At 44.3% G+C, this 15,612-nt stretch overlaps 1 protein-coding gene across 1 annotated transcript in view; it reads left to right on the top strand.

The window, feature by feature from the left end:
* NGFR (nerve growth factor receptor) overlaps window positions 1-15,612 on the top strand; it is a 68,945-nt gene that overhangs the window by 44,910 nt on the left and 8,423 nt on the right. The window contains exons 4-6 of the mRNA XM_054994599.1: window positions 9,012-9,089; window positions 10,871-11,087; window positions 14,132-14,292. Coding sequence (XP_054850574.1) covers window positions 9,012-9,089; window positions 10,871-11,087; window positions 14,132-14,292 — 456 coding nt within the window. The remainder of the gene's footprint in view (window positions 1-9,011; window positions 9,090-10,870; window positions 11,088-14,131; window positions 14,293-15,612) is intronic.

Genomic DNA, 15,612 nt, shown 5'->3' on the forward strand with positions numbered 1-15,612 from the left:
GACACATGGTGTTGACATCACATTTGGGTACACGTTAGTTCCCTGCTTGCACTAGGTGCTTAAAAAGAGGCTGCTGTCAAATGCAAATTGAAGTATTCTTATGTGACCAGACAGATCGCCTCGTGCTGGGCTTTCTGTGGCTTGCAAGCAGACCTGGTGTTTGGGTGATGGCCATTGCACGCAACCCATGCTGCAAGCTGAGAGCTAGCATGTGTTCATATAGGAAGAGGTCTCAGCACTTCCAGGAGTGACGTCATCGCACCTGTGAGGAGCAGGCCTGCTGCTCACTAGCCTGGGAAGTTTTTTGCATCCTGGGCCCATTCTCCAGGGCCTCATCCCCCTGCTGGCCAGGTGAATGGTGGGGAGAGGGGGGTTAGAGGCTGAGAGCAGGGGATTCCCCTGCCCCCACCAGGGGACTGGCAGCCCTACATAGGGCTGATTAGGGCACTAAATAGTGCAGGACATTCATTCTACACACTTTCTACAGCCACTCTTTGCTGTATCAATATTTCCAGAATGGAGCAGTGCTAGGATAACATGAAGGTTCAGTTCCTGGCATCCTGAATTAGGAAGCAAGTGATGTGGAAGACTTCCACATGACATGCAGGAGAGCTGCTGCCAGTCTGAATAGACAGGATTCACTTTGATGGACTCAATTGTCTGATTCAGTATAAGGAAGCTTCACATGTTTCAGGCTCTACCTGGTTCCACCTCATCTATCAGATGGAAGTATAGGGTCCTCACTACACATCATGAAGTCAATGGCTTGGATCCTGTGAATGAGATCCATGTGTGCCAGGTTGCCTCTGCCATGGAGCACATTTCCTCTTGTGATGGCATTTCTGATTGCACAAGGGCTCACTGAAAACAACGGATCTTCTGCAAACAGAACTACTAGAGTGACAGTTTGCTACGAAGCAGAGGCCATCTAGTGTGCATGGAACTCATTCACAGGATCCAAAGCGCCTTGTGTTTGCTGGTGTTTGATGCAAGGATTTTGTATCAGACCTGAGACAGGAGTTCTGTGCCTCCCAGCTTCTTGGTGAATCTTTTTCTGTTCCTAACCATAGAACATGAAGAAAAGCAGTTTCAGCTGCCGCCTTTCTTCTTTTTCTGTTTTTGTAACCGCCTCATGGAGCTTTCGTTAGCTCTGTTTCAAAGTTTATGCATAGCCATGTAGTTGATGTAATTTTCACAATGGAGCCAATCATTGTTGCACATGGGGCTCTTTGAGAAAATGAAAATGTCATGGGGGAGGGAAGCTGAAACTGCTTCTCACTGCACTTGATGGTTTTAAGCTGAAAATGGCGGCTATACATATGCAAGGCATGTAATTCACCAACACTCACCTGGGCTTAGATAATGTGTAGTGAGGCCCTAGCTAATCATACGACTTACTATGGGACCCCAGGGTGACCAGAACCACCTGAATTTAGTTCCCCAAGCCCCTCCTCCTCTGCAGCTTTGTATTTAGGGTGGTGTGATGTCACTTCTGGAAAAAACCCAGATGCAACATCAGTCCTCTCTAGGAAATGCTGAAACTCTGTGGTTTTAACATGAAGTTTCTGGTGATTCCTAGAGAGATGTGACATCACTTCTGGGATTTCTTTGGTAGCGACATCACACTGTCACCAAATGCATCCCCATATTCCCACCTCCCTATGACTCTTGCTGGTTATCATGCTGTGCCTGGCAATTCTATGGCTCCTCTGCTCCCACCCTATGCCTCTCACCACCACTCACCTGGCCAGCGGGGGAACAGCCTCCCAAGTGTGCTCCTGATGCAGGCCCCAGGAGTGTTCCTGGGGCGTAAGCGATAACATCACTACTGGAAGTGACGTCATTGCGCTGCACTGGGAGTGCACACATACTCTGCAAGTGCACAAGGAGAGAAAAAAGGTGAGTGCTGGGTCTCCTTCTCCCACCAGGTGGATAATGGGGCCTGGCAACCCTACCACTGTCCCATTGGGCTGGGTCGTTGCTAATGTTCCTGTGATCTCCCCCATTGTGGGGGATGGAAGCCTCTCTCAAAATGAAGAATCCTTCTTTGAAAGCCAGACAAGAAGTAATCTTGCACCAACAATAGCTCTTGGCCCAGAGGAGGAACAGCTGGAATGCAACCCTGGCCTCCATCCCTTTCCTCAGAGCATCAGGAACAGAGCGTTGCCTGTTGGATGTCCCCGGCCTTCAAAGCACCATTTCAGCCATGGCTATTTCTGGCTTGCTGCAACCTTGTCCTTTTTCACAGCCCCCCCCCCTCAGCAAGGAGACCTACCAACAATAGGCAGCCTGTCTCCTTTGCTTCACAATCCCCATTTATCCAACCTTCCCCCTTCTTGGCCTCTTATTGCAGTCCCTTTTTGGAAAGTGCTAAGGGTAGCAGCCCCTCTGCAATCATTATGATTTTTTCAGAAATTTTGCTTTTCATTTTATAGAAACAGAGCATCTTGAATAAGGTATAGCCAAGTTACAAACTAAGATATCACAGCAAACTGAATAATACACAGCTAAATGCAGCAGAAAAACATTAAAGCAGAAAATTGAAAAATTGATCCAGGCCCTGATACGTTTTTCTACTCAAGCAGCCACGTTTCCTCTCCTGGATTAATGCCTTCTTCCATTTATTGTACATTAGAGAGATTTGTACTTATGGATCTCACTGCCCAAACATTCCTTCCAATGGTATAAGAGAAGGATGAGAATCAAACCACAGTCTTTCCTTTTATTTTCCTCTTCTCAGTTCCTGGAAAAGAGCCAGTGAGCTCTCTCCAGCATCAATTACATGGCTATAAGCGCCTCTCCCTCCCAAATCCACTTCCCTGGCTGAACCCAAACATTTTTACTTATATTACTGAACTATTTATTCCAAATATTCCAATTTTTAAAAAACTTCTAGTCCTCATGAAGAAAGCAAAATCTTGACAATCTGATGGGATAGGGAGAGTATAATTGAAGAAAATGCTCCATGTTTCTGGCCACTGCAGTTCTATAAAGTAAATAGGGATCTTAATGAGTTTTTAAAAAAAAATTTAGGGAAGGTTTAATTCTGCCTCTGCTTCAGCCTAGATCCTCTCCTCCAGCTGAACCCCAGCTGTTTTTTAAGACTAAAGAATACATTGGGCAATCCAGTCAAAGATCCCAAACATAATGCATAATTTGGTCTTTCATGAAGAGCTATAGGCAGTCAAGCTTCTGGAAGGATTTAATTCTAGAATTAACAGTGCAGTCCTAAGCAGAGTTAAACCCATTCTAAGCCCATTGATTTCAATGAATTTAAAAGAGGTGTAACTCAGTTTAGGATAGCACTGCAAGTAATGTGAACGGTGGAGCCAGAAAGCTATTGGATCAGGTGTCAGCTTAGCCATGAACTAAAGCAATCTACAATGTTTCCATCTCAGCCTCCACTGTCCTACCATACAGGGTTGTTGTAATGTTGACTGTCATTGTTGTTGTTGTTGTTGTTGTTGTTGTTGTTATTAATAATCTGCTTTTCTCATTGCAATCCATGGCAGATTACCCAGTGCAAATGAAATACAATATAATTAACAAGTAGGACATTCACTGAGCAAATACAATAATGAACAACGGTTAAGTCAGTGAAAACAGATACAATAGGGTAGAGTAACAGAAAAATTTGAAAACAAGCATAGAGTCGAGCACGGAGATGAAATCTTTTTGAAATGACACACAACTAATTTACATGGCATGTTTAGCAACATGGAAACTCACCAGTAGGAATGTATTTACATCAGCAGACAGTACACAATGGTGTAGTCGGTATATAGTCCCTGTCCCCACCAATGCATCTCTCTGAGCTACTTCTTAAGACATAGCACTATAGTCTGGGTAGAAAGCCCTCCTGAATCATTCAGTCTTGCATAGTTTGCAGAAAGCCAGGAGAGTGGGAGCTTTCTTGACCTCCTCAGGCAGGCCATTCCAGAAGGTGGGGGGACCACCACAGAGAAGGCACGTGTGCAGTCAGCTGTTGATTTTGCCCAACTACAGGGTGGTATCTGCTGAAGTCCCTGATCAGATAAGCTGTTGTGGGGGAACATAGAGGGAGAGGCGATCACATAGACATGAGAGGCCAAGGCCAAGAAGGGCTTTAAATGTGATAGTCAGATTCATGACCTTGAACTGAGCCTGGTAACTGGTGGGAAACCAATGGAGTAACTGCAAAATGGGAGTGATATGCATAGTCCATCTAGCTCCTGAGCTGCAGCATTCTGCACTAGCTGGAGTCATGAAGAGCTTGGAACTACTCAACAAACACTATAGATGCTATAATGATTGTTGTTGTTGTAATATAATTAATTTTTGTTTATTGATTTAGATATTGGTACTCCACTTTTCTCCCCAGTGGGGACTCAAAGCAGATTACAATTTTGTTTCTCCCTCCTCCATTGCATCCTCACAACAACCCTGTGAGGTAGGTTGGGCAAAGAGAGTGTCTGGACCAGGGTCCCATGACAGAGTGGAGATTTGAACCCAGGTATCCCAGAAATTTACTGAGTACTCTAACCACTGCACAACACTGTCTCTTACTAGATAAAGGTGGAAGAGGAAGAGTGAGAGTTTGGGTATACGAAATAGGGTGCATCCGCACATAATTGGATATGGTGCTACTGTTGTGTTCTAGCAGTTTTTCACAATGAACCTGTCTTGTCCAGACAGAAAAAATCCAGTTGCAATTTTTTTGCTATATAATACAAAAGGGTAGCTTGCTATCCAGTGGGAGCTACTTGGATTAGCAACTTTTACCACAATGACCAGGATGGAAGAAATATCAGAGGATCCATTTTTAAATAGTTCTAAGGGACATCATGGTAAAGCTGGCACTCGATTTGGGCATTTCTTTAAAAAATGCTGAAAATGGAATGCTGTAGAATAGTGTATTCTTTGTGCACAGTTAGCAGCAACATGGATTAGATTTGGTATTGGATATTAATTGTTGTAAGTCACTTTGGAAACCAGTTTAGGGGCTGCAAAGCAGTCTTAAAATATATTACGTTAATAGTAATAAAGTAGAGCCAGCATGGCTGGGGATGAAAGATGTACACAGACACCCTGACTGAACCCCAGTCCTCAGGATTCCCTGGGTGATGGGTGGAGCAGTTGAATCACTGAATTGTTTCCGCTGAAGATGAGTAAGCATGGCTGTGATGTAACAGGATTCCAGGTGGGGAAAGCTGCACCGGCTACAGAGCAAAAAGAACAGCTGTTCCCTTAGGCACTGCCAAATTACAAAAAGCTAAGCAAGGTTGGGGGTGGGGGTCAGGACAACAGGAAACCTTGAAAGGAAGGAGGGGCGTCAAGCCAGAGGGAGTGCTGTGGATTCAGTGGGGCAGCCTTTTTGGTGCAACGTCTTGAACAGAGACAAATCCAAATGCAGCTGGGAATTCAGAAATCTGTCTCTGATCTATAGAAGCATCAGTACTCATGAAATGCGTCGACAATGGAGACCTGTATTGACATCTTGCACAGTCGCGTCCATTTAAAAGGGCAAAGGCCAAGCATGAGACATGTTGGTCAGAGAAGCTGTGTATAACACAGAATGTTTGAACACTAGTGCAATAGTGAGTCAGGCAGCAGAAAGGTTTGCAGTGGGCAACCAGGGAGAGCCAGCAAAGCGCACTGCACAATGCCAAGTTCTTGAGAGGTGCGGTGCTTAATAGGGAATTAATGGGCAGAGGAGGAGCAAGCCAGATCATGCTTTGAAGGAGAACCATATGCAATTAAACCACTTTTTTTCTCTCCCTCCTATTTCCCAGAACAGTCTTTAATTAAAAAAAGCAAGTGGAAGATGTATGCAATTATACAGAGAACACATCTATCTATATCTAGAAAGAGGGGGTACAATGCATATGAAAACTGTATATTTGCTATCTCTGAAAATCCAAATCATTCATTCATTCATTCATTCATTCATTCATTCATTCATTCATTCATTCATTCATTCATTCATTCATTCATTCATTCAGAGAGCTTTTTTATGCTGCCTCTCCAAGGGACCTTGCCCAAGAAGGCTTGCAAAATGAAACATGATAAAAACATAAAACATTAAAGGTTGTTAAATGAAACCCAGCATTAAAAACTAAGCATAGCATAAAATATAACCCATTAAGCATATTAAAATTAATAACAGCATTCTGGCTAAAAGCATGCTATAAAAATGGTGCTAAAAGATCAACTTTCTGCAGATGTTCCAGTCTCCATGGACATATGGAGGGGAAGGAGTTGCATATCTCTGATCAGAACTCCACATTTTGCAAGAAAGCTGTTCCTATCCATTTTCATCCTATACCTTTACCCTTCCCTACCTGCATTTTCTGTTGTAAACCTTGCACAACTAGACACTTAGCATACTTGTTAAAATCCTGCAATTCCTCCCAGGTTCTTCATGGCCCTCTCTTCCCCTGTCTTATCCTTACAACACCCTTGTGAGGCAGGCTAGGCTGCAAAAGAGTGTCTAGTCCAAGGTCATTCATGGTGCCATCCTTAGCAGAGTTACACCCTTCTAAGTGAATTGAAGTCAATGTGCTTAGAAGGGCATAACTCTGCTTTAGATGGCCCTGCCAGTGAGCTTAGTCAGGTTTCGAACCTAGGTTTCCTAATTCCACCTTACTAACCATTACACCAAACAGGCTCCTCTCCTCTAGCCTATTGCACTCTCCTCTGCTTGCCTTCCCTCCCTTCTGATTTTTTCTAAGTGCTGTACAATCAGCATACATGGTGTTTTTATAGACTGCGATCAGCCAAAGAAAGAACTCTGTTCCAAGCTCACAAGTAGAATTTTGGTTGTTGTGGGGTTGTTATGTAAACTACAAAGGAAGGAGAAGGAGTTATGACATAGGAAGTGAATAGGACTTGATACAGCTACACTTGGATGAATGAATTCTCAGAATATTCCTTTATGAATTTTGCATGTCAAATATTCTTCACCAAATCTCTGGGTGTGCCAGTTGTTTCTGAGTATTCCTTAAATATTTGATTCCTTTGTTTGACACAGAGTGATATCTCATTTCATTCTTTTGATATCTGATATTTGACAGCAGTTGATGTGCTCAGTGTTTATTGGTAGATGATGCACAAGGGGAAGTCGTAATTTTCAAACTTGTTAACCTTCAGATAACGCTGCATTGGATCCATGGACTCCCTTCTGCTAAACATTCCTCCAACACATGAAGTCTTTCATGCTGGGAGTATTTCTGAAGGAAGTCTTAGCAAAAGGAAGTCAATGGATCCAACTTGGCAGAGGATGGTCATTAGATCCAGGTATTTTCTATCAGCCAAAGAATCCTTGTGGGGTCCACTTCTGACAATTCTAGGGCTTTGTATACGTTGCATACTCATTTCCTGTGGGGCATGGCTGGGCCTCCCCATCAGCCACTAAATGTGCTCAGCATTCACCTGTGGTTACATGTCACAGAAGAACTTGTGTAATGAAACTCAATAGGAGAAACTTGTCTGCCGTTGGTTGTGTCCACATGGTGAGGATTTTCTGTCTTGAGTTCATTGCCCCTGTGAGGCATTCACATTGACAATAGTGTGTCCACATGGGAATTCTCTGCACGCTTCCCTGTCAGACACCATTTCCCCCCCATTGCACCACCAGGGAGCTATTTAAAGAGAATTGCGATAGAGTTATAGCACTACAACGAAGAGCAATTACTGATGTTTTTAAAAGCTCTCAGAAAGCCCTCCAGTTGTGTGTCCTTTTCCAAGTTTTCTCCTTCCTTATTAGGGGCTGACCAAAGGAAAATGGTGGTGGTGGTGCTGCTGCTGCTGGGCCTCTTGCAAATGTGAACTTTCTCATCCAGATGGCATGCTAACATGCTCAGACTGCTCTCTTTCTGAAAAGATAGTGGCAAAGCAGGTTCAACAAACAGCCAACTCAGAATGGAGAAAACCTGGAAAAGGACAATTAGAGGACACCATTGCATGGATACTCCCCAAAACCACACTTCAGTTTGGAAACAAAGCTGGAGGGAAATGTTCACATGGAAACTACTACTCTTCCAACTGAGGAATCATGGGTGAGCTTCAGAAGAGCTTAAGCTCCCCCAGAAGATTGTTTGAGAAGCATTTTCTGTCACTGTTGATAGTACTTGAGGTTTGGCATGCAACAGTAGTTAATATATGATAGACAATAAGCAACAAGATGGACAATCTGACAGTATTTGAGAAAAAAACTGTAATTAGTATTTGACAACGGATGGCTTACTAGATTTGCAGATTTGCAGTCTGCCAAGATAGATGCAACAAAGCCAACATACTGCAACAGTTCACTTTTTTGTGGTTAAAATTTTAAAAAACTCTCACATGAAAAATGCAAATTCATTTTTTAATTTGAAATGTCTCCTTCAAGATTTAAATAACATTGGACAGATGATTGAATTTAAAAGAATCATGCATATTTAATTCTAAAGTGCATGAATTTAAATATTTCAATTCTGTAATTATTTCTTTAGTACCTTTTTTCCTGCCCTGTCCTGAGTAGTCCAGGCAGGCCTGATCTCAGCAGATCTCAGAAGGTAAAGAGGGATGACCTTGGCTAGTAACTGGATGGAAGACCTCCAAAGAACACCATGGTTGCTACGCAGAGGCAGGCAATGGCAAACCACATCTATTACTCTCTTGCCTTTAAAACCCTAGCAAGAGTTGCTATAAGTCAACTATGATTTGATGACACTTTCCACTACCACATTATTATCCCACTCTTCCTTCAAGGAGATCAGGTTGGCATACATCAGTCTCCTATCTTCCATTTTATTGTCACTTCCATTACAGAGTGGAGACATGAACTTTTTGGACACCAGCTAACAAACTCTAGTTTGTTGAACTATGTGCATTCAAATATCGCAACTAACTATGGTTTGATCAAATGAAAATAACCTGTGAAATCTGAATGCAGGCTTCGTCGTATTGGGAGGCAGTAAGAGAGAATGAAGATGTTTGATTCTGGCTATAGCTGAACCATGACTAAGATACCACTTTTGTTTCCTTGGCAGAAATTCACCCACGATTTCCAACAACCACCATATTCCCAATGGAGACCGACATTGATGATACAAGCCCATATGTTGAAGGTACCTTTTTGTTTTTTCCAGCAATGCAAAAACGATGACTGATCTGCTTAACTAATGAGTCCCAGCATGGATCCTGTTGAGAACTTGAATTCTATGGGTAGAGATTTTTACTTTTTAAAAAATGTTCCATATGTGGGGGGAGACATGGAAATTAAATCTGTTAAAATTCATATTGTTTTTATCAGAGATCTGTATATTCAGTAGAATGTGCTGGCATGACAGTCATCAGGTCACTGATATCATTAGTGTCCAGCATGATTAATACCAGCTATGATTTGAATTAGGGAAATGTGAAGAGGAGAGTGGAGGGTACTGATGTGCCAATCAAAACTGATGTTCCTAGTGGTTTCTCTGAGGTATTAAAACTGTGAGATCCAATTACGTACTTCCCTTGAGTGTTTATACTGCTTCTTCACACAAGCTGACTTGTGGAACTCACTGCCGCTAGATATGGTGGTGATGACTTCTGGCTTAGATGGAGTTAAGACTGGGGTTGGATACATTTATGGAAGATAGTTCTATCACTGGCTATTAGCCATGACAGATGAGTGAGACCTCTAGGTTCAGAATAGGCATGCTCAAACACCTGCTGGTTTGGCTTGCATCCTGTTTGCCAGTCGTGAACAGGGACCTGATTTTTTAATGATCAGTTTGACAGTCAATCCATTCATCTGCATTCAACAGGTTTCTTCACTGAATCCCTTCACCAAACTCCATCCATGCAGTATGATGCAACTGGAATTTCACTCATTGTATTGAAATGTACTTGATACTGTTTGTATTAACCTCATACTGTGTAATCCGCCTTGAGTCTCAGTGAGAAAGACGGACTATAAATGACGTAAATAAATAAATAAATACAGATTTTCATACAGCCCAGTTGAGTTCTACTACCTCCCGATCACTGTGTAACTGGTTTGCTCAGTGAGTAATTGTGTAAATAGACAATTAGATCACTCAAAATCACATAAAACAGTCATAAATAAATGTTGTGTTTCAATAAAATTCTACCCTTCAGTGTCTATCTAAGTACTCCTTAGTGACACGAATGGCTACCAATCAGTTTGAATCTGGAACGTCTTTGCGTATGTGCAATTTTGTAAAAACCCAGTGCAAATCTTTTTAGCTGGTGTTCACGATTCTTTGGCACAAACCGAACAGATCATGCAATTGACCCACATCTGATCAACACCTTCAAACATGGTAATTTCAACTACCATTTGTGGTAAAATTTGCAACATCCCTAGTCCAAGCGGAAATGCTCAAATACTTACTGGTTCAGGTTGCTTCCTGGTTGCCAGTTGCAGTCAGGCAGCCAATTTTTCAAACCACTGTCCAGCTGGTGGTGACCCATTTTCAAAGGGGTGCTGTACTTCCTTCTCACTGCACAGTGCAGCACAGTCAGCTTTTCACACATGCACATCTCACACAGTCCTGTGTGTCAGCAGCACACTCTGATCACAGTCGTTAAATCAGGTTAGACTGTTGAAATGTGCATTGTTCCTGGATCAGAGGACTATGATTCATCAGATGCTGGGCGGAAGCCAGCACACAAGGACGGTTGCCAGTGCACGCTGCTTGTGGACTTCCCTGTGGCATCTGGTGAGCCACTACTGGAAAGAGGGTGCAGGACTAGATGGACTAGATGGTCCAATCTAGCATGGCTGTTCTTATGTGTCTCTTCACCCTGAAATATATCCCTCTCGCAATCTGATCTGCATCACAGTTTTTTCCAAATTTGTTCATCAGTCGTAATGTTGTTTCCTTATCTTTCTTTGCAGACTATAGTCTGGAGAGTTCTGAGAACCCCATCCCTTTCACAAACGATCCAAATGAACCAGATGGTTTTGGTAGCACCATACCCAGCATAGCAACCACGGTGATGGGCAGCTCTCAGCCCATTGACCGAAGCAGCACACCAGACAACCTCATCCCAGTCTACTGCTCAATCTTGGCAGCTGTGGTCGTGGGGCTGGTGGCGTACATCGCTTTCAAGAGGTAAGCTGCAGTTTGATCCTGCTGAGCTCCTGAAAGAAGAGAGCTGAGAGAAGCAGGAAAGAGCCCAAGCAAAATTGTATTTTCTTCTTTCCACCCTTCTTGTGTGGTATTTGACAGCTTCAGCCCTGAATGGTGGTCAGCTTTGCAGGGCCAAAAAGGCAAAAGCCTCTTGTAGCACCTTAAGGTCAAGCAAATTTATTACGGCATAAGTTTGCATGGTCAGGTTGCCAAGTCCCCTTACCCTCCTGGTGTGTGAGAGAGGGAACCTAATATTTACTTTAATGATCTTCTCACCACACATGCTCCCTGTGTGTGTGTGCGTGTGCGATGACATCATTTCTGAAAGTGACATCATTGTGGAGAGTGCACCCACTGTGCACTGGCCTGGGAGGTTTTTTGCTTCCTAGGCCTGTTCCCTGGGCCTCCCCCTCCCCCGCCGGCCAGGTGAGTAAGGGCAGAGGACAGAGGCTGGGAGCAGGGGATCCTCCACCTCCACCCGGGGACCTGGCAGCCCTGTTGCATGGGCCAGAACTCACTTAGGCTGTTTCCAGATGGCGGCAAGAAAATGCATCACACAGCAGCACCAGAAAGCAGTGTGGAAATAGGCAGGAATGGTGTCCACCACCACCCTCTGCTCCTTCCCCTTTTCCCAGGCACAACAATTATCACGCACCCCATGGTGTGCCACAAGACTGTTTTCTTTTCCTGCAACAACAGGACAAACCTTGTGACTCTTCTGGATTTCACAATGCAAAAGAGCCACGTGAGGGAACCTCTCTGAACTTGCCAGCATGCCTCTGAGAGCATCAACAGAAGGCAGCTGCCCTTATCCAACTCTGGAGTTTTGTCTTCTCCTCTGAGCAGCAGTGTTCCCAGAAATCAGGCGCCCTACTAAACTAGAGTAAAGGTTATGGCATTCATTCCCAGAATTTGCAAAACTATCAACAGATAGGGTACAATTGAAACCAAAACAGAGCTGTAAATAGAACGCTCAGCATGCATTTCTGTTCTGGCATTGTGGACATCCCACATGAAGCAAGGCGCTCCAGGGCAATCTGGACTCACAAGATGGGCGTAGTAGCCTGCTGCCAGCTACTCCCACATCCAGGCCTAGCCAACTAACTGTTCCTCATTAGGAATGAGATAGAAAAATGCTGTAGAGCCATCCAGGTTTAGGCCAGTCAACAGCAGGACGATGGTGAGGATGATGGGCAAGAATATTTCGACAAAGGGTCTAATAGGCAGACAGAATAAGTGGCTCAAGATCTCCCCAAGAGAAATAAAGCCTAAGTATTTTTCAGTGCATTTACTCATGTTTAGCCCTTGTTTCTCTCAGCCCTTTCCTCCCACTCCTCTGTTTTCTTGTCTTACCCATTGGTGCAATTTAGAATATTCCAACCTCCAGGTAGGACTCAGAGTTCCGCTGGAATTACAACTGATCAACAGACTAGAGAGATCAGTTTCCCTGAGGGAAATTTCTAGGTGGGTAGCCATGTTGGTCAGCAGGAGAATTTGAGTCCAGTGGCACCTTAGAGACAAACAAGACTGTAAGCTTTTGAACATCAGAGATGTCTGAAGAAGGGAGCTCTGACTTTTTAAAGCTTACACCCTGAAAATCTTGTTGGTCTCTAAGGTGCCATCGGACTCAAATCATCCTGAGGGAAACAGCAGCTTCAGAGGGTGGGCTCTATGGCAAAACATCTCTGCTGAGTCCCCTCCCCTCTCCAAACTCCACCCCCTCACAGCCAAACTACAAGTGACGCCTTACACAGGTTGGACACTTGTCAGCTTCCCTCAAGTTTTGATGGGAAATGTAGGCACCCTGGTTTTACAGCTTGGCTCTCCATTACAGCTGCAAGACCAGGATGCCTACATTTCCCATCAAAACTTGAGGGAAGCCGACTAGTGTCCAACCTGTGTAAGACGTCACTTGTAGTTTGGCTCTCAGACTCTGTCCCCAAATCTTCAGAAATTTCTCAGGAATTAACTTGAATGTAAACTCTTTGGGGCAGGGGCCTGTCTGGAAGAGGAGGACTTTGGAAGTATCCCTGTATCTCCATACCATGAAAAGTTTTGCCTGCTGATTTCTGCAGCTCAGGATGCTATTAAAAGCCCATAAGCTGGTTGGGCTGGATTCTCCCTGCCAATGGCAGCCCCACTCACTGGAATTCTGCTGTTTGTTATGAAATAAAGTAACAGTCCAAGCTTTATTCATTAGAGGTTAAAAAAAATCTAACTATCAGAAGTTTTCTCAAAGTCAGGGTAGCTCTTTTAGATATTTGATTTTTAGCACTCCGACTGCACATAAAGACAGCGCATGCTATGTGTGGTCTTTTCTATATGGGCGGTCACCATTTGTGTGAATGGGACAGTGAACATTTTCTATGCATGTACAGCTTTGATACACACAATCAGAACCCCAGATTTTTGAGGGAATGTGTTTGCCTGGAAAACATGGAAAGGTACAAATATGCACGTTGCCCCAATCGCATAAAATGGCAACTATGTATATTGGGAGGATCATGTATAGCAGGTACTTCTTGTACGCACACTTGGGGTGCCAAAAACTGAATGTCTGAAAATGGCTGATAACTTGGAACATGCCAAATTTGGAGGTCGCCTGAAATTACTTTAACCATTTGGAGTTAAAATATCCCACCAGGCTTTGGGGTGGGCTGCTTATGAATCCAAACCCAACCTTAAAAGGATGGTTTCCCGATTCCTGGGTCAGCCTGAGAGTGTCATGCTCCGCTTCCCAAACATGAGGGTAGGAAACCAGACCATGGCCTGCACAACGTCTGCTGGTTCCTTCGGATGCCTAGCTGTGGGGTGGGAAAGTGCAGTGTGGATTAAAGTGCCCCCCCCCCCGGGACTGCTGGAACAGTACCTGCATTGAGGTCTGTCTGAGCAAGCCCTGAGATGGATATACCACACCCAAAGCTCCAACAAATCTGCAAGTTGGCAGTCATGCTAAATTCATGTTGTGCCTCAAGTTGGGAAGGAAACCTGGGGGGAAAATGGCTCTTGGATGCTTTCACTTCTAGGTGGAACAGCTGCAAGCAGAACAAGCAGGGTGCCAACAACCGCCCCGTTAACCAGACACCTTCGCCAGAAGGAGAGAAGCTTCACAGTGACAGCGGCATCTCGGTTGACAGCCAAAGCCTCCACGATCAACAACCGCAGACACAAACAGCATCCATGCAAGGCAAGAGACTGAATGGTTCCCATAGGAACAGGGGGGGGAAGCTGAGGTAATGGGGAGGAGCCAAATTTAGCAGAAGGAGGTTCCATGGTCACAGGAAGACAAGGGGGGTCTTTTAGCTGACCTCTCCTCTCCAGTACATCAAGCTGTGAAATCTTGCCCAAAGTATGCCAAGGAAGAGAATGGATCCAGAGGAGTTAGCCGTGTTAGTCTGTAGTAGCAAAATCAAAAAGAGTCCAGTAGCACCTTTAAGACTAACCAATTTTATTGTAGCATAAGCTTTCGAGAATCAAGTTCTCTTCGTCAGATGCATGATCCGAACTGGTCAAATACAGAAGAGGAGGGGAGAGAGGGGAGAAAGAAGGGGACATATATCACAAGGGGACAGGATGCAATTAGCGGGGAGGCAACCCAAACATTCCTCTGCTAGTAAATGTAAACATCTCCTTTTGGTGTGGAGTCAGTTTGCCGTGTTAGTTTGCAGCAGTGAAAGCATCCAATTACTATGTAGTACAAGCCTTAGATAACCACAGCTCTCCCTGCCAGATGCATCTGACAAAGAGAACTGTGGTCCCCGAAAGCCCACACCAGGCGTCACTGGGCTCCCCTAGACCACGCCTCTGTAAAGGAAATCTGTTACCTGTGATAATGTGATAACCATTCATAGTCTCTATTCAGTCCCAGCTTGACAGAGTCAAATTTGCATATGAATTCCAATTCAGCAGCCTCCCGTTGGATTTTGTTTTTGAAAGGTTTCTGTTGAACCACAGCGACCTTTAAGTCTTTGGTGGAATGTCCTGGTAGATTGAAGTGTTCTCCCACTGGTTTTTGGATGTTTCCATTTCTAATGTCAGATTTGTGTCCATTTATTCTTTTGCGTAGAGGTTGGCTGGTTTGTCCAATGTACAGAGCAGAAGGACATTGTTGGCACATGAGGGCATATATCAGATTGGAGGATGAGCAGCTGTAAGAGCCAGAGACAGTGTAGTTGATGCCATTCGGTCCTGTAATAGTATTCCCTGGGTAGATATAGGGGCAGAGCTGGCATCTGGGTCTGTTGCAGGGCCTGGTACCTGTGCTGGTGACTCTGCTGGCCGATTCATGATTGTAAGTGAGAAGTCGTTTAAGATTGGGGGGCTGTCTGTAGGCAAGGAAAGGTCTTCCACCCAGGGCTTCTGAGAGAGAGGTATCATTTTCCAGGATGGGTTGTAGCTCACTGATGATACGTTGGATGGGTTTGAGCTGGGAGCTATAGGTGACAACCAGTGGTGTTCTGTTGTTAGTTCCTTTAGGTTTGTCCTGGAGCAGACTGTTTCTGGGTAC

The sequence above is a fragment of the Eublepharis macularius genome, chromosome 12 (assembly GCF_028583425.1).
Source record: "Eublepharis macularius isolate TG4126 chromosome 12, MPM_Emac_v1.0, whole genome shotgun sequence".
Classification (NCBI taxonomy): domain Eukaryota; kingdom Metazoa; phylum Chordata; class Lepidosauria; order Squamata; family Eublepharidae; genus Eublepharis; species Eublepharis macularius.